The sequence below is a fragment of the Mustela putorius genome, unplaced genomic scaffold (assembly GCF_011764305.1).
Source record: "Mustela putorius furo isolate JIRA1106 unplaced genomic scaffold, ASM1176430v1.1 tig00000083_pilon_pilon_pilon, whole genome shotgun sequence".
In the NCBI taxonomy this organism is placed as follows: domain Eukaryota; kingdom Metazoa; phylum Chordata; class Mammalia; order Carnivora; family Mustelidae; genus Mustela; species Mustela putorius.
This window is the reverse complement of record NW_025421273.1, coordinates 30,265,331-30,293,020: the sequence shown is the minus strand read 5'-3', so window position 1 is coordinate 30,293,020 and position 27,690 is coordinate 30,265,331. Positions and strand designations below refer to the sequence as shown.

The 27,690-nt window shown below is 45.5% G+C and overlaps 1 protein-coding gene across 2 annotated transcripts; it reads right to left on the bottom strand.

Annotated features, from left to right (window-relative positions):
- Positions 1–263: 263 nt before the first annotated feature.
- SOD3 (superoxide dismutase 3) lies at positions 264–5,446 on the bottom strand. 2 transcript variants are annotated; one of them, XR_001181165.2, is made up of 3 exons: positions 5,261–5,446; positions 634–1,675; positions 264–543 (listed from the first exon to the last, which is right to left on the bottom strand). XR_001181165.2 is itself a non-coding variant. In XM_004762680.3 (2 exons), exon 2 carries the CDS (start codon positions 1,657–1,659, stop codon positions 919–921), a length of 741 nt encoding a protein of 246 aa, XP_004762737.1. In that variant the 5' UTR covers positions 1,660–1,675; positions 5,261–5,446; the 3' UTR covers positions 264–918. The 2 variants fall into 2 exon arrangements, 1 of the variants encoding a protein (XP_004762737.1); XM_004762680.3 differs by having other exon boundaries at positions 264–1,675.
- Positions 5,447–27,690: the final 22,244 nt, after the last annotated feature.

The window sequence follows — 27,690 nt, the reverse complement described above, 5'->3', positions numbered from 1 at the left end:
CATCTTTTCCTTTGGATTCCAGCCCAGGAAGCTGTCATTTTTCCCCCCTCTCACGTTCCTGAGAGATCCTGGTGCCCTCCATCCTTGGAGCCCCACGGAAGGGCATGGCAACCAGTGACTGAATACCAGGGCCAGCAGACTTGGAGAGAGGAGGATAAGGAGAAATCCTGAACGGATTTGGGAAATATCTTTGCTATTTCCAAAAAGTAGCTAAGCCTGGGAACAGAGCCTCAGACAAACAAAATAAGTAACCAAGGCCCCGGTGCAAGTCTGAATTGCTGAATTTTAATGGGAACACAAAGATTGCCAAACAGCCCCAAAGGAGCAACTCTCTGCGGGGTGGCAGTGGGCGAGCGACAGACAGCTGAGAGGACACCAGGCAGGGGTGCCTAACCGCAGGCTCATTCGCTGGCATGGTGCACGACAGGCGGCGAGGCGGGCATGGGGGGCTGGATAACCCCAGGAGGGGTCTCGGAGCTCCTAGAAGGAATCGACGGGGTGCAAAGAGCTAAGTCCTCGCGGCAAAGAGGGATTTCAGGGCTCCTGGAATGAGAGTAGTGGTGTCAGAGTGGGAAGGAACCTCGGAGTGGGGGGAGGGTGCTGTCTGGGAGGGTAGATGGGGTATTTCAATACCTCCACGGGCCCTCAGAGCTCAAGATGAGTGGTCTCAGAGGGCGGGGGCTGCCTCCTGGAGGCAGAGGGGTGTCTCCGCATACGCGGTTGGAGGTGTCGGGGTGGAGGGGATTTTCCGGGAGACCTCCGCCATGGCAGCCCTGGGACTCGGCCCGTGGGTGTCTCTGGGAGCAGAGGGAGAGACTCGCGGCAGGCAGGGGACAGGTCTGGGGCGCGCACGGAGGGGAAGGGCGTCGGGGGACACGGGGGGCGATCCCTGTGACCCCGGCAGGTGGAGGGGCGCTCTCAGGCGGTCTTGCACTCGCTCTCCCGCCGCCGCTTCTTGCGCTCCGCGTGCTCCTGCGCTAGGCGCGCCCAGGGCAGCGGCCCGCTCAAGCCCACTACGCAGCAGGCGAGCCGGCGGCCCGCGTTGCCGTTCTCCACGCTGGCCGGGTTGCCGCCGCGGCCCAGATCGTCCTCGCCCGCGTGCACCACCACGGCGCGGCCCACGATGGAGTGCGGGCCGGCGAGCGAGGCGGCGAGGTTGCCGCGGTACTTGAAGAGGCGGCCGTCGCGCACCGCGAAGTTGCCGAAGTCGCCCGGGTGCTGCGGATGCGGCACGGCCAGCGGGTTGTAGTGCGCGCCGGTGGACTCGCAGCCCTGGCTCAGGTCCCCGAACTGGTGCACGTGGATGGCTCGGCTGGAGCTGTTGGCCTCGGCCGGGAAGCCCTCCAGGTCGAAGTAGGCCTCAAGCCGGGCGCCGGGCGCCAGCTGCCGGAAGAGCACGAGGCCGCTCACCCGTGGCTGCGCGGTGTCCAGCGTGGCCGACGGCTCCACCCGGCAGGTGGCGTGGAGCACGGCGTCCTGGCCGTCGGCCGCCGCCTGTCGCTGCGTCAGCTCCTGCCAGATGGCCGTCACTTTCTCGTGCATGTCGCGGATCTGCGCCGCCGTGCTGGAGCCGGGCTCCTCCGGGTCCACGGCAGGCCAGGCGCGTGAGGCGGGGGCCGCCAGGAGCAGGTAGGCACACAGCAGCAACGGGGCCAGCATGGCCAGAGTCGGTGACCTGTGGGCACCCCCAACGGTGGGGCAGAGCGAGCCTTAGTTGCTGGCACCGGGGAGCCCTCTGGACTCTTGACCCCAGGGGCTTCTTTGCCCAGTGGGCATTCCTGCCTTAGCTCCTGCCTCTCGGGCCCTGCCGCGCTCCAGGACCTAGGTTAAGTGCTGGGGTTGTAAAAATGGGTTTGACACAGTCTCGGGCAACTCGTAGCGATCTTTTTGAGCCACAAGTGTGATCATAGTCCCTTCCAGCCCTGACTCCATCACATGGATTGAGTCTTGGGGCAATCGGGGGAGCACCTCGGGTCGGGTGAGGGTGGCCCTTCCAGACCTCTTGCCTCCCCTGATCACCCCACCGCATCCCCTGCCACTCTGGCCAAACAACAACCTTCCTTAACACACCTACTGAGACTAGCTGCCCTGCCTTCTTGGTCTTTGCACCAGCGATGCCCTCTCTCTGAATTGCCCTATCCTCTCTTTGGTGCGCACGGTAGACTTGAAGACAGAAGCTGAGTTTTACTCATCATCCCCAGCACCTGGGCCCGCACCTGGTTGTGGGACACCTTTAATATGTGATTGTTGAATGAGGAATTCATGGAGGGACAGACATGTCATCAGATCATTGGAACGCCCTCCCTGTGACTGAAGATGGAAGAGTCTTGTGCTAGGAAAGGACAGAGGAATGAGTACCCACACTGCCGTGCAAACTCCCAGAAGGCTTCCCAGAGGAGATGACATTTGAACTTGGTCTCATAAAGCAAGCAGTCTTTGAGCTGAGCCAGGTTGGAAGCCCACTTCAGGCAGGAGGCACAGTGTGACATGTTCACAGCCTGTGAAAGGGCATGGTTTGTTTAAGGGGTTGGGGGAAGTTTTGTGTGGCTAGAACATGGTGTGTGCAGCCAGGGAGGAGGGAATTTAGAGCTGACCCTCAGGGGCTGAGGGTCTAGGTTTGCTGTGCTAAGTAAGGACTGTGGATATTGGGCTGGGCTGGGGGGGCAGGAGGAGTGGTCTAGAGCCGGTGGAAATTTTAAAGCAGAGGGCAATGAGATAGTTTTCAGTTCATTAACCTGGATGGGGAAAGGTTATGGGCTGGTCTTTGGGGTTGGAGGGAACAGGGAAGATGGAGTGGGAACAGCCTAGCAAGAGATGGAGACACAGAGAAGGAAAAACAGAGACAGCTGGAGGGAGATGAGTTGCCTGGTTGCCTCAGGGCAAAGCGGACCTAATGAGCGCCTTCACCAAGGTGGAGGCAGCAAAGATGGAGGGGCATGGATTTGGGAGACATCTTGAATAGCACTTACAGGAGGGATGGAGAGGGAGCGGGAACAGCCGTGATGATGGGGTTCCCAGCAGGGAAGACGGGGCGGATGCCTGCTGGTAGGAGGCCCTGAGAAGTTGGGAGAGAGGCTGAGCCCCACCTGAGCCCGCTGAGGATGAGAGGCTGGTCAGTGCCCAGGTCGGGTATCTTTTTGGTAGCCGTTTGGAAATATGTGTCTGGCACTTGCGACAGGCAGTGTCCCTGTGAGAGGTTTTCAATGTTGACTGCACATTGGATTCTGGCTCTAAAAGTCACATGCCCAGGCCTCACCCAAGAGATTCTGATTCGGTGGGCATGGATTACTGGTTTTTTAAAGCTCCATCAAAGACTCGAGGACTCAGCCAGGGTTTTGGAGTCAGACACAGACTCAGATCCCAATCCCAGTGTGTGCTTATCACCATATTGTGGGGAAGTGACTGACTCTGTCTCAGCTCCCCAATGCCACCAAGGATCATGGTGAAGATTCGGTGAGATGTTATATGGGAGGTTGTCTTCATAGTTTTAAGTCTGTCCTCATGGACCAGTGCTCTCTCCACAGAACTGGTTTGCAGGTTGGCCGTGATTTCAAAGGCACATGACACTTGAAAAGCAAACTCCAGGGCTGGGTGTTTATTCCTTCTGTAACCATTACAGAAAGGCAATATCTAGTATGAGGATGAAAAGAATGGGTTCTGGGCTCACTGTGAGTGTAGAGCAGCAGAGAAACTGCTGGACTGAAAACTAATTGAGCTCCGCCTCTCTTCTGAGCCTCAGTGTTTTTATCTACGAATAGGGATAATAATACAGACCTTCAAGACTTGCCATGAGGTTTCAGAGAGACAGTGTGAAGGGCTAACATTTATCAAACACACCTACAGGCGCTGTTAAAAGCACTTGGTCTCTATCGAGTTACAGAAGCCTTCCCTGAGCCCTGTGGGGTAGGCATTACTCTTATCGGCCTTCCAAAGAGCAGGAAACTGAGGCACGGAGAAGAAAGCCTCTTGCCCAAAGTTACGGCGTCAATATTTAGAAGTGTGTGGCCCAAGCACACTGAACAGCTGAAGGCACACAGCACAGAGCCCGGTTAGGTAGGAAGTTCCCGGTATCTGGCAGCCCTTAGCGACCGGAGGGAAATGTGGATAGAAGTTTCAGGATGATCTGCTGAGAGATGCTACTGAGGCCATGAGAGGAGGAGGTGCCCAGGAAAGGCTCCAAGAAGGAGGAGCAGGAAAGGTAGGAGAAGTCCAGAAGGGCATGTCAAGGGCACCACCGCCTCAGACAGGGCCTGGTATGGGTTTCCCCACTAGAGCCCCAGGGAGCAGGTCCCGCAGTGGGGAACCAACCCAGGCCTCAGCCTCGAGCTCTGCAGCATCATCATCGCCTTGCCCACCCCTGCCAGCAGTCCTGCCCCTCAGAGGGCTCTGCCAGTTGGAAAATTCTTCCTTAAAAACAGAGCAAAACCAGATTGTTTGGGGTGTGTCAATGAAACTTTCTATTTTGAGAATGCTTGGGTAATACTTAACGTCCGAAAGAGATCCTTTTCTCTTTAAAGAAAAAAAATTCTTCGGCAACACTAGGTGAGCCCGGACACTGTGGTTCTAAACCTTGACTTCTACCCGCCCCCTGCAAAGCCAGTCCACGGCAGGCTCACCCATCTCACACATGCACACTGTCCCCCTGAGATTGAGCTGTGAAAGACCATGTGGTTTGGGCAGGGGCGGGGGGGGTCTGTGTGCCTGGTCTGGAAGAGAAGACAGCTTATCAGAGACAGAGGACCAAGGAAGCCACAAAGGCTGTGCCCCCTTCCTGGGTCGGGATCTCGGAAGACGGTGGCCTTTCCGACATTCCAGTTCCTTATTCCTAGAAGGCGCCCTGGAGATGAGTCTGAGCCAGCCAGGCCCTCCCACCCGTGCCTCCCCCAGTAAGTGGCTGGGACCTAGTGGCTGGGCCCTAGTGGCTGGGCCCTAGTGGGTCCAGGCACCGGAGGCATGCAAGAGAGAGAGGCGGCCTTCTTCCCTCCAGGTTTCTCTTTTTTAACCCTAAAGTCTGCGGGGACAGGCCATCGCAGGTGCAAAGGACAACAGCTCCTTTCTCTCCCAAGCTCTCCTCCCTCACCCCTTCCTCTGCCTCCCCACTCGTCCCTTTCAGAGCAGCCAGGTTCTGTCCTTCAATGTCATCCTCTCAAAAAGATGATCAAGCGCTTTTCCAAGCAGAGGCCAGATGCCCCGCCCCAGTTCCAAGCTCATAAAAAGCACCCTCGGAGAAGAAGGAAAGGAACTTCAACCAGGCACCCACCTTTCCAGCTCTTCCAAGAGAGCTCGCCTTCCGAGAAGTAGGGAGCAGCACCCAGTGTTCACAGGAATGCAGGCAGACTCCTGAGGCCGGGCTGCTTGTGGGTGTGCAGGGAAGCCAGCCCACGGGAGTGGTCACGGCCAGGAAGGCCGGCCATTGGGCTGACTGAGGGAGGGTCAGGAGGCCCTGTCCCCGGGTGTGGAATGGCCTGGCCCCCTCCTCCTCTGACTCCACCCTCCTCTGTCTCCACCTCCACCCTCCCCATGCCTGGGTTCCCCCGCCAAGTTTTCCTTCTTGTGACTTCACTGGTTTGTGCAGACGTAGCCAGTGACCTTCAGCACACAGCTGGGAAATAAGAAGTCGGCAGAAAAGAGCCTTTTTGGAGAGGTATACAATGGCCTCTTTCTTGCTCTCCCCTGATTTCCTCTGCTGTTGACTTATGTTTGCCGGATGCTACTAGGAAGGAAATGGGCCCCTTGCAAATATGGATGGTGTTTTGTCCCGGCGCCCTGGTGCCAGCCCTTTGAGAGGTGGGTGGGCTGCTGGGTGGTGGTCACATGGGCTAGGCTGCCCAGGCCCAGCCGTGTCCCTTCCTAACTGTGCTCCTGCTCCCGCGGGGGCCTCCCCTTCATCGTCTGTAAAATGGGGGATCTGATGCTGACCCGGCGGTCGGCACACAGTCATGCTCGTACCGCATCACCATCACTCTCGTGGTCACTTTATCATTGAAGTTATAGAGGAGTCTTCTAAGAGTGTGTGGCCCAGGGGACCATGAGCCTCGTCCACCCCTGCTGGCCTGCTGGCCTCTGTTGCCACGGTCTTCCCTCCATCACGGCAGCCCTTTCCCCAAATAGAAGCTTTTCTCTCCCAGAGGAGCCCACAGGGGAGAAGGCTGCTTGTCTGCCTGCCTGTCTGCCTGTCTGCCTGACTGTCTTCCTTCAGCAAGTGGGCTGTGGGCGCTCACTCCAGGCCGGGTACCCAGAGCTGCATGAGCCCCTACTGTCTGGGGCTTCAGACCCCAGGAGGGAATGGTGATGTCAACAGATCCATCAGGCGCAGAGTAGGGAGTGCAACTGAGGAGGGTGGGGGTGTGGGGGAGGGGGGCCCCTAGAGACCCAAACACTAGTCTTGGCAGCAGGAAGGCTTGTTCAAAATCTAGACTTCTAGGCTCCATCCCAGGCTGACTGAATCCACTGCCAGTTTCCTAGAACTGTTTCTTCTTCTTCTTCTTTTTTTATTTTTTTTAAATTGGTCATTCTGGTGTGCAATCAGCTTTGGGAACATCTATTCCCGCTTCCTTTGGCAACAGCACCTCGGTTTTCTGCTTGGAAGCCAGGGCTCATTCTGTGCAGGAGGTATTGACTCCATACCTCTCTCCAGACGTGGGCGTGTGACTAATCAAAACATTGCCTTGGTTCCAGGATAATTCAAAGCCAACAAGATGCATTGACACTTTTCCCGGAACTGCTAGAAAGACTAGAGTTATTGCCGCCCCCTTGACCCACTAAGGGAGGATTTGTCTGAGGAGAGAGCCAATGTGGAGGGAAGCAGAATAAAAGTTGAATGAAATTTGGACCTAATGGCAGAGTATGAGGCCCTGGATCTAGCCACACCTGAAGCTCTGTTTTTATGATGTCAGTCAGTGTATTCTCCTTTTGCTTAAGTTGTCTGGGTTGGGCTTTCGAACTTGCCACTGAACACTTTGCAAAACGCCTTCTCATATAGCATTTCATTTAATGCTTCTATTAATGCTGTGGGTTGAGTATGGATTTGTCCACTCGGTAGGTAAGGAAATGAGGTTCAGAAAGACTAAGTAATGGGCCCAAGCTGGCAGAGCTGGAAAATGGCAAAGTCAAGATCTACACTCAAGACTCCAATTTCTAAGCCTGCCTCCTTAATCATTAGACTTTACAACCTCCGGGCCTATGAGATGAAGGGAAGGAACAACAGGCAAGCCCACACCCCACAGCTCTCCCCCAACATCAGTGACTGCCGCACCGCGAGCTGCTGAACCACTGACCTCTCTTTCTTTTCGCGTCTGTTAATGTATAATACAACAAAAGCCCCAAGTCAGGCTTGTAAAGGCAGCAGCAGTATTCGGAGATGCGCTCAGAAGTACTCCCATCTGTGAGAAGAGATCTCTGCCAGAGAACTTTGAACTTCTTTCATACAGGGATCGCCGTTGTAGTTTCCCTTTCATTGTGTTCAGAAAACCCATCGAATAAAATTCCACCTGGAAACAGAGTGGTTCTCACGAAGGGGAAATTCCTGAAAGCAATAATTAGGGTTTCAAGGTTGTCTCCTAAAAAGACCAAATTCTGTGTGATGACAGTTTACCCAACGCAAGTACTTTCGACACACCTGAGAAAACGTCCAAGTGTGTCTTTCTGCCTGAGGTCGGCCCAAAAACCCCAAGGGGAGCAGAAGTGGAGTCTGGGAACTATGTGCTTCAAGCTCGAATCTTGGATTTTTGTCCAAATACCTCTGGGTGATACAGGGGAAAGGAGGTCCTTGCTAGTGAGGTGGGCAGGGAGAAAAGAAGCATCGTTCTTATTAATAGTGATCAAACCATAATATCTAGCATTTATGAAAGTGCCTCTTGTGTCAGGCACTTGTTAAGCAATTTGCCTGCAACTTTTCTTTTTTAAGATTTTATTTATTTTTTTGTTTGAGAGGGAACGAGAGAGAGAGCACAAGAGCAGAGGGGAGGGAGAAGCAGACCCCCTTCTCCCCACTGAGCAGGGAGCCCGATATGGGGCTCAATCCCAGGGTGCTGGGATCATGACCTGAGCTGAAGGCAGATGCTTCACCGACTGAGCCACCCAGGAGCCTGCACTTTTCATTTTATTAAGAGCACAGCTCCCCCAGTGAAGAGGAGAGATGGTATTCTGTGTCCCAGTGCCACGTTCTGGCCGGCTTCCTTCTCTCTGTGAACGTGGCACCCTTCTGCTCAATTGTCAGGTTAGTGCGTGTGGATCAGAAAGTAATGAAGGCCAGCCAGAACCAGGAACTTCTCAACTCATTACACTTGGCTGGCCGTGTGAGGAGCACAACCAGTGAGAGGGCATGAAAGGAGTGCCTTTTCCAGCCAGAAGCTTAGCTTGTGCAAAGTTCTCTCAAGCAAACTCCAGAGTGGAACCCCTCTGGGCTAAGTTTTTCGTGGACTCTGACCCGGCCTCCAGTCCCTCCTCCTGCCTGTACCTGTGAGAGGAAACTCAAGTCATTCCTGCATTGCCCTGTGAGAACAAGATAGCAGTGTGAATAACTAAAAAGCCTATCCAATGGAGTGCCGGCTTCCTCAAAATAATCACACAGTATATTTCTCTTGGGAAAAGAGAAGCATTTCCAGCTGACTTTCGAGTCATATTTATTTGAAAATATTTGCCAAGCCCAGGGGCCCCCTGGGTGGCTCTCAGTCTGTTAAGCGTCTGAATCTTGATTTCGGCTCAGGTCATGATCTCAAGTTCATGGGATCGAGCCCCACACTCTACCCAAGTCTGCTTGAGATTCACTCTTCCTCTGCCCCTCCACCCCCCACACTCTCTCTCTCCTTCTTCTCTCTCTCTCCCACAATAAATAAATACATAAAATCTTTAAGAAATAAATAAAAATATTTGTCGAGCCCAGCAGCCACAACTACCCCTCCCTCTCCTTGCTACCTCCCACTATAGATGCTGGAAGGCCAGACACTTGCTTTCCCAGGATCCCTTTCAGTTAGCAATCGTCCTGCAACCCATTTATCACCAGTGAGATGTATAACTAGATGTGGCTTTAGGGAAAGAGTTTATGTTCATTTTTAAAAAGACAGAAGGGTTTGGTGCTACTTCTTTCTCCTTTCTCCTGCCTTGAATGTGGGTTTGACGTTTAACAATGTGACTGCTACCTTTGGACTATACGTTGGCAAGAATGAGAACAAAAGCCAACATGCCCAGGGTAGAGGAGGGGAAGAATCTAGTTCCTCATAAGCCTCACTGAAAAAAGTACTAAAGAAACGAAAAAAAAACTGAATGGAAAACTGTGCCTCATTGAGCACCTGACCCAACCCCAGCAAAGCCCTGGCCTTCTTGTAGAGGAGAAAAGAAACCCCAGTATGTTTCACTGTTAGTGGGTTTCTGTTACTTGCAATGGAATTCATGCCCAACAATAGAATCATGTGTCTGACACTTCAGTGGGCACCATGACTATGAGGTTGTAGAAATCCTAGCTTTACTTCAAGCAGCAGATAAGCCTATTTGGGGAGAACAATATATGAGAGACCCTAGCAACCTCCCTGTGTCACTCCCATATTTTATAGATAATGAAACAGACCCACAGGAGTTAACTGACTTGTCCCAGTGTCACACCCATTAGGTGTAGAGGAAAGATTCATGCCCAGATGGCTGAGTTTTCTGACTGCCAACCTTCTACCTCATCAGTTCTGAGACTCCATTGACCATCTCTTCACTTTCCTCACACTACCCTCTCACACACACCCTGCAGCTCACCATGAAGAGGCAATAGTCTCCCCACTCAGGTGGCATTGGGCCCAGGCCCTTTCCTGCACTCCCACAGAATTACCAAACTCACAGAAAAGTTGGGCAGAAAAATTCCAAGGAGCTTGTGCAAAATGCTTAAATATCGCAACATGTAGAAAATAAAATCTAGAGGAAAGGTGTTCGAATATTCTCTACTCCTAAGATTATGGAAAATTGTTTTTGGAAGGATCTATAGAGAAAAGAGAGGTTCTCTGACTCAGCCTTTTTTTAAAAAAGAAATTAGAAGGTCTAAATGCTAACAGGCTATTCAGAAAGCCTCAGGTTCAAGGCCCGGGAAAGAAAATAGGGAAGCAGCAGTGTGATTCACTCAGAAAATGAACCCAATATGGTTCTGGCCCTTCTTCAGTGATGATCTCACTTGGAGTGGGTTGGAACTCCCATCACAGTTTCCACATTGGCATCACCCACCAGGGCCATTCATGGGGGCAGCAGCATCTGGAAGATTGGAGCAGTTAGAGCAGTTAATAAATTGAATTAATTTTGGAACAATCTAATAAAGCAATGAGCCTTCTCATAGTACTTCTGGGCCCTGGCCCAGCTGTGCAGGACACCATCTTGCCCTTTCTGGAGAGAACAGGAGAAATAAGATTGGGTTTTATGACATTCTCCTCACAGTGGAGAGGTAATAGAATCTGCTGGCAGCTCTGTCCAGGGACTAACATGGAACTTTCTGAGTGTTTCCCTCAACTTTTGTCCATTTTGGTGAAAGAGGCTTTTCACACTGGTCTTTCTCCACAAAACTTACATCAAAAAGCAGGAATTTATCTCTCATTGACCTATTTCCCTCAAAAGTCAAGGTAAAAGAGATGTGATCTAACTGCTGGTTCAACTATTTTACTGTACTTATGGAGACATGTTTTAATAATTAGAGCCTTGTTCCAGTTGGGTTTTATCAACCAGAATAAAGTTATCCTTTCATTTATAGGCATATATTCACTATAGAAACACTAGTACAGACCTGGAATTGCATTTACAGTTGAGAGTATCCATTTGTAAAAGAAAATGGCTGTGTGTAGCCTGAAACCAGCGTCCCTTTTTTTTTTTTTTAATTCTAATCCTCAAAGTTAGATCATCTCAAACAAAACTTGAATATTTACAACAGGGATTGAAAACTCCAATGCCTTTGGGGGCCAGACAGGTTATATAATGAATAAAATGAGCCAGGTATATGTCTTCTCATTTTTGTCTTCAAACACACAGCCTTCTTATCTCCATTGTGTCTTCATGTTGTAGTGGAGATATTTATCTGAAGAAATATTTGCATCTCATTGAAAAATGGCAAGTCAGCCCCAGGGCCTGGGCACAGCAAGAGAAGTGAGGATCGCAACCCCCAGGAGAGAACGTGCCGAGTCTATAGAGGGCAGCAGCTGCACCACCATGTGTTGCCATGTGTGAATGCAGCTCTGTTATCACCAGATCTTCCATTTCTCAAGAGAGGCCAGGGATTCAACTTTCCATGTGATTGCTCTCATTTTTTAAAAAGCAGTTCGGTAGTGTTATTTGCTGCCTATAGGAGATACATAGCAACAATAAAGACACAGATAGACTGACAGTAAAAGGATACAAAAAAGATATACCATGTGAGCAGGAAGCATAAAATGAGCATGATTATATTAATAGCAGAAAGAGTAGATGTCAAGACAAAGACTGTTGCCATAGACCATCACAGAAATCAGTTCTTGACAATAAAAGGCACATTTATCAGGAAGCCAGTAATCCTCATGTTTATATACCTATTAAGAACTTTAGAATACATTTAACAAAAACTTATAAAGCTAAAGAGAGAAATAAACCTATGTCATAGTTGAATATTTTTAATATACCCTCTTATTAAATGATAGAAGAAATAGTATATGCATTATACGAACATTATCAACCAACATGACTGAAAATATATTTTGTCAACAGTTGAGAATAAATGTTCAAGTTTACATGAAGTGTTCATATCCTAGTGTATCTTGTTTTTGTTAAATTTTAAAAAGGTTAAAGCTTTAGACTATGTTACCTGGTTGCAATGAAGTAAAAATAGAACTCCACAACAATGAGAGATCTAAAAAATCCCCAAATATATGGAAATTAACTGATGCACACTAAATAATCCATGAGTCAAAGACAAAGCCGTAAGAGAAATTAGAATATTCTGGGCAAGTCATAATGGAAACAACATATCAAAATTTGTGGGATGCAGCCAAAGCAGTGTTTAGAGGAAAATATATAACTTTCAATGCCTATGTTATAAAGATACTAAGATTTAAATGTTATGAAGCTATAAAACTAACAGCAATTTAAACTCAATGTATGTAAAAGGAAAGAAATAATAAAGGACATAAATCAATGAAATTGAGAACAGATAAACATTACAGAAAGTTTAAAAAGCCAAAAGTAGGTTCTTTAAAATAATTATAAAGTTGACAAAGCTCTAACAAGAATAATTAGAGAGCTCTGAATTACCAATAAGAGAAATGAAAAAGGTCATATCACTTCATATAGCTATCAAAAGGAAAAGTAAATATTTTGAACAAATTTATAGTTATAAGTGCAATAACAGATAAAAGGGAAAAAATCTTGAAAAACATAACAGTAAAATTGACATAAAAGAAATAGGCTAAATGGCTCTATATATTTAATGTAATTTTTTTGTAATTTAAAAAAAATTTTAATGTAATTTTTTTTTATAATTTAAAAAATTCTTTCCACAAAAAATGTGTAGCCCAGATGGGTTCACTGGTAAATTCTACCAAACAGCAACTATTTAAGAGAGAAGTTATACCAAACTTACACAAACTCATGCAGAAAATAGAGGAGAAAATTCTTCTCAATTTATTTTATGAGGCTAGCATAACCCTGGAACCAAAATCTTGACAGATCAATATCCCTCACCAACACAGAGAAAAGTTTCTCAACAAAATAATAGCAAAAGAAAATATATATGGAGGGGCACCTGGGTGGCTCAGCCGGTTAAGCGTCTGCCTTCAGCCCAGGTCATGATCCCAAGGTCCTGGAATCAAGCCTCACATCAGACTCCCTCTTCAGTGGGGAATCTTCTTTTCCCCTTCCTTCTGCCCCCTCCCCTGCTCATGCTGTCTTCTGCTCTCTCTCTCAAATAAATAAATAAAATCTTTAAAAACAAATGTTTGCTCTTCAAATGACACCTTTATGAAACTGAAAAAGATAAATCACAGACTGGGAAAAAATATTCCTAATACGTATCTATCAAAAGATTTGTATCCAGAATATATAAAGAACTCTTACAACAGCATGAGAAGACAGATAGTCCAAATTTAAAAACAGATCAAAGATTTTTTTAAAGATTTTTATTTATTTATTTGACAGAGATCACAAGTAGGCAGGGTGGGGGGGAGGGGAAGCAGACTCCCTGCTGAGCAGAGAGCCTCATGTGGGGCTGGATCCAAAGACCCTGAGATCATGACCTGAGCTGAAGGCAGAGGCTTAACCCACTGAGCCACCTAGGTGCCCTAAAAATCGATCAAAGATTTTAACCACTGCTTCACAAAAGAAGTTACACAAATGGTCAATAAGCATCGTTTATTGGTTATCAGGAGAATGCAACACAAAATCACTATTGAACATCACTCTCTATCAGTCTACTTGCTAAAAATACAAAGACTGACAATGTAAATGTTGGTGGGATCATGGATTAACTAGAACTCTCATACATTTTGGTGGGGCTATAAAATGGTACAACTGCTTTGGAAAACTGATTAGAAGTTTCACATATGGTCACATATGCATTTAACATGTGATCTGATCATTTTATTCCTAGATATTTATTCAAGGGAAGTGAAAATGTATGTCCATACAAAGACTTTAGAGCTTTAATCATAACAGTTCCACTAGAAACATCGAAGATGTTCATCAGCAGGTGAATAGATCATTTGTGTTGTATTTCCACGAATGAACACTATTCAGAAATAAGAAATAAACTACCGGTACATACAACAACATGAATGGATCTCAGAATATTTAACCCTGAGTGAAAGAAGCTAGACACAAAATAGTGCATACTGTATGATTCCATTCACATGAAGTCCCAGACCAGATCAACTACTCTACTATCATAAAAGTCAGAACTGTGGCTTCCTAGAATGAGGTGAAGGGGCATTGTATGTGGGTGTGTGTTAGAATTACTGTAAAGGGACATGAGAAGTCTCTCTCGGGTGATGAAGTGTTCTACATATTAAATATAGGATTCTTACATGAGGGCTTACATTTGCCAAAGATGCATTTTATTGCCTATAAATTATACTTCGATAAACTTGAGAGGCAGAGACATTTATAAATGTTAGCAGAATGACAAGGTTGGCAAATGTCGGGCGGATCTCATTGGTGTGATACTAACCTCAAGTTCAGGATCTTTCCAGGCAGTCATCTAAACGGAACTTTGCATTGTATGTTGCTGGCCTTAAGATGCAGTCTTGGTGAGTTTGAGATCTAATGAGCCAGCATTCTAGAATAAAAAGAGAAGTCTTCGTTACAGGGATGGTTGTCTTATTGAGGTATTAAAATAACTGAGACCATGGCAGGACACACTCTTCCTGAGACATCAGGAGAGATGAGAGCACTGCTCCTGACTTGGGGCTAACTAAGTTGGCACCTCCTGCCAGCATTTACCACTCTGAACCTTGGGGTCCTCGTATGTAAGAACAGGGACAGGAATTGGGTGAGGATTAAATGAGATATGTACGTGAAAGTAATCAGCAACATATGTGGCACATGGTAATCATCCATTATGCAATTTTATTACTTGTTTTTAAGGATACTTCATTTTATACACTGAATTAGGAAATACACAAAGGTGTTAGGGTGGGCTTAGGGAGACAGTTGTGAATAAAAAAATTAATTTTTTAATATAATCACGGGTGACTGTTTCTCTCCTCTTTAAGACTCAAGAGAGTCTGGCCCTTTTTGTTTCTGTATATTATCTAGATCTTCTTACATTACAGAAATGCAACTCACATCAGCTTCAGCAAATGAGCTTTTTTATTTGTTCCTACAACTAGAAAATCCAGGATCTTATATTCCGGTAGCTCTACAACTCCTAGAAATTCCAACAAAATCTCAGGCTGAGTCTCATAGAACCTATCTGGACCACATTGGACATCTGAGCCAGCTACTGAGGATGGAATACGAGACTCTGTCCTAACCCACTCCATTAGCCAGGAGTTGGGTCAGCACACTAGAACCTCCTGAGGACGGAGGGAAAGATAGTTCCCCAAGGAAAATGCAAGTGTCTCCCTGTTCCATCCTAGCTCCGTACCTCTGACAGGTGGTTCCTGGTCCTACAAATTGCTCTCCCCTGGGCATGACACATCCAACACCATGGAAGTTTCTGCATAAGCAGATTAGTGTTCTGGGGAGAAACCAACTCTTGTGAAGCCTGCATATTGTGGGATCCTGTCACTTGGTTTTTACGTCCATTCCCAGGGTGGCACTGTTTCTTGAAATTCCTAAGAACATTAGCTCCACACTAACAAATAGACTATTTCAAGATGCAGCCATGATTTTGTTTTGCTATTAAACACACACTGGAATCTTCTTCCCATTTAAACAGAGTTTGGGTTTCCTTCAGCACCGCCCTTCTGTAAGTGGAGGTGGCTCAGTTGGGAAGAAGAGAAGGGAGGAACTGTCTCTTGTTTTGTTTGTTTTCAAATATTCCATTTTTACAAGTGGACTGTTTGGTCCCTTAGGAAACATTAATTGCTTCCTGTTATGAGACCAGTGAAATAGGATGAATGAATTAGACCATTCAGTTGGAAGCCATAAATGTTAGCTGAATGGACAAGAAAACAAGCTCTCCTTTTTCAAGTCGCAGCCAGAAAGTGCTCACCCCAGTGTTGGCAGTAGGCTGGTAGAATCAATGGCATCCTTTTGTACTTTGGAGCTTTCCATATTTTTGCAAAGCACTTATACAACCTGTGCGTAGTCCCGCTTTGGGTTCCCTGTGATTATCCATCCCCGCTTTTCCTTTCCTTTTGTTCAGGTATCCAGCTCTACCCAACAGGACCCAGGGGCTCACCAAGGAAATTTTCTGATTCATCTAGTTTAATGAGCACATGGGGTTCCCCAAGGATAGCCAAGTAGAAAGATGGAATAACCTGGGTCCCTGAGGCTGTGATGGTTCTGCAGCTGTGTCTTTTTTACCTCTGGGCTTGCATTCTGTGATTTGTTACCTAAGTCCATGCAAGCCCGGGGTTTCTTTTATATGTAGCCCAAACTAGTACAGCGTCCCCTTGAGAAACTGGCCTTTATTCAGACAGTGTTCAATAAAGAATGCTTTTTCCCTTCCCTGCTCTGGGCACCAGAACTCAGACAGCAGTTTTCAACTAGATCAACCCAAGAGGAACTGACAGGAGTGCCTTTGGCTGCAAATAACAGAAAATATGATAAAAAGTTGTTGCAGCACTTAGATATTTGTTGGTCACTTAGAACCAAAGGTCCACAGCTGGCAGAGTGACTCTCTTAGACCACGTGGTCCAGAGCCTTCCTTTCTTTCTTTTCCAGCACCATCAGCGTGTAGACTTCTGACCTCATGCTCTTGCCTCATTGGCTGCTCTTTGGCTTTTACCCATCTAGATGTGACATCTTAAGCAGGAAGAAGAACGTAGGGGAGTAGCAGCACCATATGTCCCAGATTTCAGTCTATGTCTCATGGTCACAGGAGTTCCCTTGATGCATAAGAATTTGGCAGAGCAAGTGTTCTTAGCTGAACCTATTGCTACTGTAACAAAATCGGATTTTCCTTACTAAGAAGGAAGGGAGAATGTTTATTAGGTAGGCAGCTAGCAGTGTCTGCCACATGAGTTCAGGTTCATCATTAGCCCTTTCAGAAACTAAGGAAGTTCTTTAATTTAGAATTTTATAAAGAAAGCAAGAGCGTTGGACGAGAAGGACTAAGCTTGTTCCATGGAATTTCCTGCTTACAGTCAAATTTAAGCATGAATAAAAAGGCCCCCAGCTAGAAACTCGAGCTCCTTCTCCCAATTTCTAACCCTTGGCAGATGGGGCTGTCACTCAGCTGGTTAGCTGAGCCTCAGTTGCTCTGGGCCTGGCAAAAGTTTCTCTGGGGTCAGAATGCTTGAAATCTCACTTCCCCCAAATTCCACTGGTCAAAGCAATCCAGGGCCAAACTCAAATTAGATGGAAGGGTGTGTATAAACATATGAGAGGAGGTTTAATGCTCAGAATTCCACACGGATGAGAGGAGAAGGCACCGAACAAATCACTTGCCTAGCTCCCGACTTGACTGGCAGTCAGTACCCAGGCCCTCCCTACACCAGATTTATTTAGGAGATAATCCTCACGTAGGAGGCCCGGGTGGTGAAACAGGGTTGTGTGCAATTTGGGAGTCTGGCTCAGAGTCAGAGAGAGTCAATAATACTCTTATTTCCACTCCACAGTTCCACATATGTGTTTAATAATTCATTCCTTGGAAGGGAGATGAGGTCTGCTTTTATGCATTGGAAGAGAAGGTAGAGATATGGTCTCGTTCTGCTTTGGCCAAGGCCGACTTCATGACCACCTGTAAGAGAACCTTATTTAAGCAAAACGTGTTGATTATTTTTAGCATAACTTAAGCCCCGGGAGACTAATGAGGTGTTAACAGTGTGTGTTAATTATGTGATTTTTGTTGTCTTCATTAAAGTTAAGATCCTCCATCCTATTTGCCACCTGAAATCCCAGAGGAGCTCCATTAGTCTTCTGACCCTGGCATCTTTTCATTCCCCGCAGCTCGCACAATCACGTAAACATATTTTGCTTCCCCTGTGGAGAATCAGATGAGCGCAGCTCGCTTGCTCACAAGACCTCGGATACCCTCGCTTCAATCCCTATCCATTCTTCATCTCCGTCATTAGTTGTTGGATCTTACAGGAAGCTCATGGTGTAGGAAGCTAGCGACATTAGCTCATTTTTGATCATCTAAAACGGACTGTCCTTCAACTCCCAGAAAACTGCCAGAGAAGCCGAAAACCCAGGAAAGGAGAAACACAAAAATCAGCTTTCATTGCTTTTCATGGCATTTTAATTAACCAAGGAATTGTGTTGCATACACATGACTCTGATTATTTTAAACTCCCGCAATATTTGCTATACCTCTGTCCTGAGTGACGATACAGCCCACCCGGAATAACCCTTTCTCAGGAAGAGATAATCGCCTATCCCAGACTCATTTGAAGTGGCAATCAGCATCCTGTTCATGCCTCTGTCTGCAACGCTGATGCTCTAGAGAAACTTTATTTGGCAATGGTGTTAGGGGCCTTATTACAAGTCCAGGAGGTAATGGAGTTCAGGATTTCAGCTGAGGGCGTCTTAATGATGGCCTCATCAGGGTGTATGAAGTTGTAATGAAAATAGCAGGTGAACCTGGCTGGCAAATAGCACATTATGGGTCTTCCTAGTAATTAGAGTTGTCTAAAAATGGAAGGGGTTGTCACGCGAGATGGTGAGCTCCCCATCAAAAAAGCAGAGATGTCAAAGCGAGAGTCCCTTGCTAAAGTGTGGGGGGAGGAGGTTAAGACTTGATCCTCTTTTGGGCCCCTTCCAACATGCATGCACATTCTCTGTTCTAAGCCCACACAGAGCAGGAGTCTTGAGTTTGGGCATTTGCAAGTTGAGTTCCATGGTGGGGTGTGATCAAGTGAAAAGTCAGGCAGACCTGGGCTCCCATCTCTGCTCTGACTCTTGCTGGTGCTATGTGACTGTATGCACTTTGCTTAAGCCTCTATGCCCTGTAACATGAAAATGGAAATATATTTCTTCTTGTAACATGAAAATGGAAGTATATTTGTGTTACAAATAATACATTTAAAATACAAGGTCCCAGGGAAGCACTCAATAAATCTCAGCTCTAGTTACTTTTGGAAGTCTACTTCATTTACTCTTTTATCCACTCTCTACTTCAACAATACAGTCTTGATTTGTAAAAGTGGAAGAAATGGAAGGCTCATAAAGATAGCAGAGAAGGACCATGCTGGTAGCTGGACTAGTTGAACAAAGAAGGCTGAGCACATCTTCGTGGCAAGTCACCAGGTAGAGTCTCCTGAGCGGAAAGAATTCTGCAGCACCGCGCTCTTCCTGGGAAAGAATATGAACCATGCCAAGTGCCTGTCATGTACTATTTTATCTTAAGTCTCTATACGACTGCCATATCAATTCTGAAAGGTAGGTCTGATCATCCCCATTTTATAGAGGAGAAAAGTGAGGCTCAAAGGGATCATGTGACTAACCCAAAGACATATGCCCATTTCTCAGGTCCACCTCACCCACTCTATTACCATGTCTCCCGAGCATTCCACTGTGTCCTCCATTCACAGGGCAAAGTAAATCAAGATGCCCAATTGCCCTCTGGAAAAGATACTCCCACCTGATAGAGTATAGTAGATTTCATCCCAGTGGGTACCTAGAAAGCTAGTGGTTCAAGAATTGAGCTAGAGGCTTAGTTTGTAGATTCTGAGTTAACTGGGATCTGCCACTAACTCATTCTTTACCTATTTATCTTGCACTTTGTAGAAGGTATGCTCATATCTATTACACTTTCATAGCCCCTCTTGGCCACATGGTTCAACATTTTAAAGTATAAAAAGGCATCCATGGTAGTCACCCTTGTGCCCTGTCTCCCAGGTACCCATTCTCTGCAGGGACAATTAGTTTACCAGTTTCTATGGGTAGTCTCCTAGAGGTTTTCTTTTTATTTTCCCCCAAATTGAAGTGAAATTCACATATAGTCATTTTAATGTGCACAGTTCAATGGTCTTCAGTGTACTCTCTCTAGTTTCTAAATTTTTCATCAACCCAGAAATAAAGACCAAAACAATCACCCAGTAAATAACAATTATTCCCCCATTCCCCCCAACCCCATCCCTCGGTGACCACTAATCTGCTCTCCATCTCTATGGATTTGCCTATTCTGGATACACCATATAAAAAGAACCACACACTATGTGACCTTTTTTGTTGGGCTTTTGTACATAGCATAATGTTGTCGAGGTTCCTACCAGTGTTGGCATGTACCAGTTCTTTCTTCTTTTTTATGGCTGGATAGCATTCTGTTGTGCATATGGGCCACGATTGATTCATTCATCCACTGATGGACACTTGGGTTGTTTTCACCCACTGACTTTTACGATTAATGCTGCTATAAACATTTGTGTACAAGTTTCTGTGTGGACATATGTTTTCATTTCTCTTGGGTATATATCTAGGAGTAGGATTGCTGGGCCATACAGTAATTCTATACTGAAATATTGAAGAATTAGAGGTTTTTAACATGGAATTTCCCCTGTTTTTACCCAGTAGCTGGCATAAAAGGCACATTGTGCTACACCTTGCTTTATGCACTTGACAGTACATTTTGGAGATCCTTTCAGTAATATGGTAATAAATGTTCAAAACCAGCTCCCTCAGGGGTAAGGAGTGCCTTTAGGGGTAGCATGTACAGATTTCCATGGCATAACTGCCACCATGGCCAATTTCAAGCTCTGTGAGGTCACTGACTACAGAGTTAGAAACACATGCTAATAATCTGCCCTCAAGGGCTGGTCCAAGCTACCTCCAGCACACATGCTCATTCCATATCAGAGTGTGAACTAACTGGCTCATTCCCTTTTATGACTGCATAGCATGTCATTTTTGGATGCACTATAATTTTTTAACCAGTCCCTTGTGGTAGACTCTTAGGTTGTTTCTAGTCTTTCACTTTCACAAACCAGATTTTAATGGATAGCCTGTGTGCCTGTCATTTTGCTCAAGTGCAAATACAGCAGCAGACATGGTTCCATGAATTCATGAGAATCACTATGGAAGAAAATCTCAAAAGGCAATTTATTCCTTCATTGGACAGTTATGGTGTCAGGAAGAATTCTATGCAAAGAAACCATCTGGTTTTGCCCCAGTTTCCTTGTAAGTAAAATGGATGCAAATTAACTATCCACTTGCCAGCATCAAAGAATTAATATAAAATGCTGAAGTGAAATTGAAAAGCATGCTTTTCTTCCTAAAGACAGGAATTTGTGTAAACACGATGTAATGTGGTTCACACTTCGTGATCTCAGGAGCTCTCACAAGTAGGTTGGTAAGGGGAAAAAAATAAATAAATAAAAACCATTCCTGAGGCATCGTGATCCTGCTCTGGAGTCTTGCCCCAGAAATATCCAATCAGATAGTTAAGAATAGTTTACAAGAAGAACTTTAGCCCAGTGCTTACTTGGATTTGTTGACCAAGGAACTAGAAGGCCATGTTTCTCAAGCATGATTACACTTTTGAATCATCTGGGAAGCTTTTAAAATCCTGATGCCCAGGCTACAGCCCAAATGAATCAAAACAGGCATCTATGTTTCTTAAAGCTCCCTTGGTGATTCCACTATTCAGCCAAGACTGTGAAAAGAATTTAGAGGGGGAATCAAATTAGGGAAACACATTGGTATTAGGATTCTCCAGAGAAGAAACAAGGGAATGCATAAACACATAGAAAGAGATTTATTTTAAGGAATTGGCTCATGTGGTTATTGAGGTGGCAAGTTGAAAATCTGTGCAATGGGCCCGCAGGCTGGAAACCAGGGAAGAGCAGATGCTGCAGTTCAAGTCCAAAGGCCACCTGCTGATGAATTCCCTCTTGTTTGGAAGTGAGTGTTTTGTCCTAGTCAGGCCTTCACCTGACTGCAGGAGGCCCACCTACATCAGGGAAGGCAACTTGCTGTACTCAAGGTCTACTGGTTTAAATGTTAATCTCGTCTAGAAACACTCTCACAGAAATATCCAGAATAATGTTTGACCCCATGCCTGGCCACGGTGGCCCAGCGACGCTGACCTGTATGATGAGCCATTCATGTTACATACATGTATGTACATAAATACATTGTTACAACAACAATGTAACAGTTGTTTGGGGTGACTCCAACACGACCCCTTGAGGATGCAGAGACAGTTCAGTGGTGGCTTGAAGGTGTGTTTCTCTGGTTTGATTACAGATTCTCATTGAAATTCCTTGATTGCTCCTCCAAAAGAAACCGTTTCCTTGTCATTTGTAAGCCCTACCCCAATTTAAAAAAATTATTAAAATTTTAAAATTATTAAAAATTATGAAAAGATAAAGTGTTTTCTGCCATTATCTTGGAATTGGATGTTTTTATTAGAAGACTACCGGCCCTTTTTGTCAGCAGGAATGAGTGTTGTTAATTGTGCAAGGAGACTCACTAGAGAAGATATAAAAAGGTTGATCTTAAGCCAGGAATATATTCCTTTAAGAAAATCTGATTCCTTCTGCTCTCTCAGAAAAACCCCAGCATCAAAACCCAGAAATAAAAGAGATTAGTGTCGAGAGTTCTATCAGTCTCCACGGGAAGGAATCCGTGGTTTATTGGGAAATTCATGGGCAACCTAATTATTCCTTCTCTCCTTTATAAAAAGCATGTTAATGCCTTTCCATGTCACCATCAGTAGAGTTTATATTCTTCCATAGTGACTGGGGGTTTAATCTGGAATCCAGTTTTTCTAAGTAGCTAACCATCAGGTAGTATGAAAATCCCAAGTTGTTAGTTTTCAAGTAATAGAGGAGCAATTGGAGGCCTTTGGCTCAGCAGCAGTCTCAGCCCTGTGCTTCCAGCTAGCCTTGTACCTTTGACTCTTGTTTAGGCTCCCATTTCAGAGTGCACAATGGAGATATTCAGCCTCCTGAAGAGGTCCAGACTGTGAGGACAAAGCAGGGAGGTCTGAGGACTCCCTCTGCGTCTCTCACAGTGGCCCTATATGATGCTCTGATTCCCAAGGACTTGGGTTCTGTCCCGAGCCACTTTTAACCTGTGGAACCAGCTGACTGTTAAAGCCAGGGACTTCTGTGAGTCAACAGGAAACTGAGTCAGCCTCATTGATTAGGAGTAGGAGGGTGTGGGTTGAATGTGTCGGGACCTTGAGTGGGTTTTTGTGGTCATGGAAATAGTTTCATTTTGCCAGCTACGAATCAACTAGCATTCATGCAGGCCCAGAAGCAGAAAAGCTACAGTTAAAAATAAGTCAACCTTTTATTTTTAGGGAAGACAGAGCACAGCCCAAAAATGGGAACTGGAGCATGTGGACCTGCTTCACTTTGAAAACTCAAGGGGAAGGGGCAGTAGCACAGGGTCTCTCCCATGTAGCATCCTTACCTATGGAGGACGGTATGTGGAAACAGGCGTCTGAGCATGGGAGGTAGCCTAAACTGAAACATGGTTGCTCTCCTATTCCATTTCCAGCTAAAGTTCAGGGGACTCAGACCTTGAGCTTTCTATCTAAACCCTGTCACGAAATGACTTCAGGGTGTGGACACCTCTGTTGTGGATAGATTTGGTGTGCATGGGACTAGTTTCACCAGCACCCAGCTGCTCTGGTTATCAAGGTTTGGGGATTTCATCCTATTTTCCTACTACTTGGTAAATAAACATTGACCTAATGAATCCCCTATTTGCCTCCTTACTGTTGGCTACCCATCCCCTCCTCTGGGACTTCCTGGACTTCATTGGTACCCAGCACCTAAAGAGTTCATTCCTCGCACAGCAGGGCATCCAGAAAATCTGATTCAGTATCAAAATCCAGAATTCAAAAATGATTGGTGTGGAGAACTCCACTGGTCTCAGAAAGGAATCTATGGGATTCCTTTACTGGGAAGATCATGGACAATCCAGCTCTCCCTTTTCTCCTTTATAAAAGTGTTTTATAACTTTTCCATGTCTGCAGCTACTTTCTTCTATAAAAAAATTGGAAGCTTCAGCACCAGGGCCAGCTACATCCTTTGGAATTATCAACACAGTGGTGGCTAATATGGTGACCATCACCAGTAGTGTATGTATGTGTGTGTTCTATCAAAAGCAGGTGTTGGGCTGTAACCCGAGGGACTATATCTGTGACCCAGCCTACTTAATTGCAGAAAATACTCTATTTAATCCAGCATCTTCCAGCTATGTCAGGCCTTGGGCTGCTTTCTCCCATGAGCTTGGGTACAGACTCTTGGATTCATGCCTCCAGCCAGTGTCTTTGCCCCCAGTGCTTCTCTGCTGGTGACTCCACAGCTACTGCCAGTTGACCTCAAGGAAGAGAGGGCTCCCCTTCCTGTGTCCACTGACCCCCCGTAGTGGGCAGCCTCTTCCACTTGGTTCCCACAGGGGATCAGAGACCAGGATGTCACTTTTAAGAAAATCGAATGTAGAAAATAATGACAGGAAAGGAAAGTACAAATAAAAGTTTGTAGTCTTACCCTATGACCCACCAATCGTACTACCAGGTATTTACCCTAAAGATACAAACGTAGTGATCCGAAGGGGCACGTGCACCCGAATGTTTATAGCAGCAATGTCCACAATAGCCAAACTATGGAAAGAACCTAGATGTCCATCAGCAGATGAATGGATAAAGAAGATGTGGTGTATATATACAATGGAATAGTATGCAGCCATCAAAAGAAATGAAATTTTGCCATTTACAATGATGTGGATTGAACTAGAAGGTATGATGAGCAAAATAAATCAGTCAGAGAAAGACAGTTATCATATGATCTGCCTGATATGAAGAGTTTGAGAGGCAGGGCAGGGGGTTGTGGGAGGGAGGGAAGGAAAAAATGAAACAAGATGGGATCAGGAGGGAGACAAACCATAAGAGACTCTTAATCTCACAAAAAAAACTGAGGGTTGCTGGGGGTAAGGAGGGTAGGGATAGGGTGGTTGGGTTATGGACATTGGGGAGGGTATGTGCTATGGTGAGTGCATATGGTGAAATGTGTTATTGCATGTGCTATGGTGAAATGTGTATGCCTGATGATTCACAGACCTGTACCCCTGGGGCAAATAATACATTGTATGTTAATAAAAATAATATGAAAAAAAAGTTTATAGCGCTGTTGGGCCCAGGACTAACCTGGAATCTAAATAGGTCAGTTTCTCTAACAGGCACACTTTTGGATGCTCTGGGGCTTGGATAAGCTTCCCACAGCTGCCATTTAAAAGGTCTCAGATCCTAACACATCTTAGAGTTTAGGCCAGGCTGACCTAGCCAAACTCTACAACCAGAAGGAAAAGATTTTCTCACCTAGATCTGGAGCCCCCTATGAGACCAATGGCTTAGCTCAGTCATGGTGAAAGAGCATCAGGTTCAGTCAGTCTCTGTCTCTAAAGGTCCAAGCATCTTGCAGACCCCACTTACCAATAGTGTGTTTTTTATACTGTTATTCACATTTTATAGAAAGAAACTGAGGCCCAGAAAAGTTTAGTAACTCAGTGAAACTCACATAGCCTGTAAGGCTTCTAAGGCCTTGTACCTGAACAATCACACCAAAACCTGGGATTTAGCCACTACACAAAACACATTTCTTATGTGGATCTGAGAGTTCCTAAAAATCTTCAATTATCAATGTTACCAAGATGTAAAAGGCACATGGTACCCACAAGTTAAGCATGAAGTTAAGCTTGAAGTCCTCTGGTAGGTTTCATATGGAACAGGAGCCAGCAAGAAGGTTAGGAAAGGATACATTAGCAAATGTTTTTGACATTTTCCAGATGATTTCTTCACCATCTCAGGGGTACTGTCAAGAGAGGCAGCCTCAGCCATGGTGCTGGTGTTCTTGAGTTCTTCAGTTGCCTCGTTCCTGCTCCCATTATTCACATGCAGCTGTTTAAAGTCAGCAAACAACAGGTGTGATGATTGCAAAAAGCTAAGTGTTTTCACAACACCTTGATCTGCCATATTCTGTCGTTTCTTTTGTATCAGGCTTCTTTCGACTGTGATAAATAAAGCTTCATTTGGGGTGAGTATGATTTTTCTCTGCTGATGTTAGATCACATAAGAAGCCCCATAAGGTTTCTCATTGCTGTGTCTTTCTGTTTCTCATCTTTTAAATTTAGCCATCAGTTGGGTCAATAAATGAGTCCTCTGGTTTACTTGCCAGTACCAGGAGAATGTCCTTATAGATCCCAGGTGGTCTCTCTGGTTGCCCCTATAGATGAGAATCTATCCCTAGATTGTAAATTCCTTGAAGACAAGGTCTCTGTCTTAAGTACCTTTGTCTTCCCCTCAGCTCCTAGTTCTGTGCTTTACTATAAGACACATCGGAATTATTGGAAATTGGTTTTTGTGTTCTATGTCTTCCCTCAAAGAATAGTTTCCAGTTCATGCCTAGCTCTTTCCCACTGTAAAAGCCCTCCATGTCTCCTTACCACACACCCAAGTCCATCCCATGACAGCTCTGTACCATTTCCACTTACCTCTGCTGTGGAGGTAGGTAAGAAGAGCACCACCCTCATCCTGGAAATGGCTGCCTATTTTCTTGATTTTCAGTTAAGTTCATTTTCAATATTTCTCTCATTAGGAAAAATTACAAATGTGTGTGTTTCAACATTTTTTTCATGGAAACCAATTTTATATGGTGGTATACCTACTGGGTGGATCACCTTCAAGGTAAGATATTTGCAAGTTTGGAGAATAAAGATACGAATGTTGTTGGGGTGCAGGGCATTATTCTGTTTGCCACAGGCAGGAAGAACATTAGATGCCTAACACACTGTATTGTTCCAGAAAGTAAGGAAGTACTCAGTAAATGATGGGGACATATCACAAAGACTCTAGGAGCCAACTAGAAGGGCCTTGTATTAGTTTGCTCTGGCTGCCTTAACAAGCCTCTACAAACTATGTGATTGAAACAACAAATATTTGAGGGCATCTGGGTGGCTCAGTTGGTTGAGCATCCAACTCTTGGTTTTGGCTCAGGTCATGATCTCAAGATCATTATCTTAGTATTGTGGGAACAAGCCCTGCTTCAGGCTCCGCCCTCGGTGGGGAGTCTGCTTGAGATTCTCTTGCCCTTACGCCCCCATGGGCACATTCTCTCTTCTCTCACTGTCTCTCTCTCTAATAAATAAAACTTTTAAAAAATTGTGGGTTTTTTGTCTTTTTTATTTTATTTTATTTTTTCAGTGTTCCAAGATTCATTGTTTATGTACCACACCCAGTACTCCATGCAATACGTGGCCTCCTTAATACTAACCACCACCAGGCTCACCAGTCACCCCACCTCCCTACCCTCCAAACCCTCAGCCTGTTTCTCAGAGCCCACGGTCTCTCATGGTTCATCTCCCCCTCCAATTCCCCCAATTCACTTTTCCATTCCTTATCTAATGTCTTTCATGTTGTTCCTTATGCTCCACAAGTAAGTGAAACCATGTGATAATTGATTCTCTCTGCTTGACTTATTTCACTCAATATAATCTCCTCCAGTTCTGTCCATGTTGATACAAAAGTTGGGAATTCATCTTTTCTGATGGCTGAGTAATATTCCATTGTATAGATGGACGCCATCATCTTTATCCATTCTTCTGTTGAAGGGCATTCTTGGCTCTTTCCACAGTTTGGCAATTGTGGACATTGCTGCTATGAACATTGGGGTACATATGGCCCTTCTTTTCACTACATCTATATCTTTGGGGTAAATACCCATTTGTGCAATCATAGGGTAGCTCTATTTTTAATTTTTTGAGGAATCTCCACACTGTTTTCCAAAGTGGCTGCACCAGCTTGAAGGAAAAAATATCCAGTGGGAAAAAAAAAGAGTCTCTTCAATAAATGGTATTGGGAAAATTGGACAGCTATGTATAGAGGAATGAAAATCGACCCTTCTCTTACACCATACACAAAGATAAATTCAAAATGGATGAAAGACCTCAACGTGAGACAGGAATCCCATCAGAATACTGGAGGAGAACATAGGCAGTAACCTCTTCAACATCAGCCACAACAACGTCTTTCAAGATACGTCTCAAAAGGCAAAGAAAACAAAAGTGAAAATGAACTTTTGGGACTTTATCAAGATAAAAAGCTTCTGCACAGCAAAGGAAACAAAGAGGCAACCTATGAAATGGGAGAAG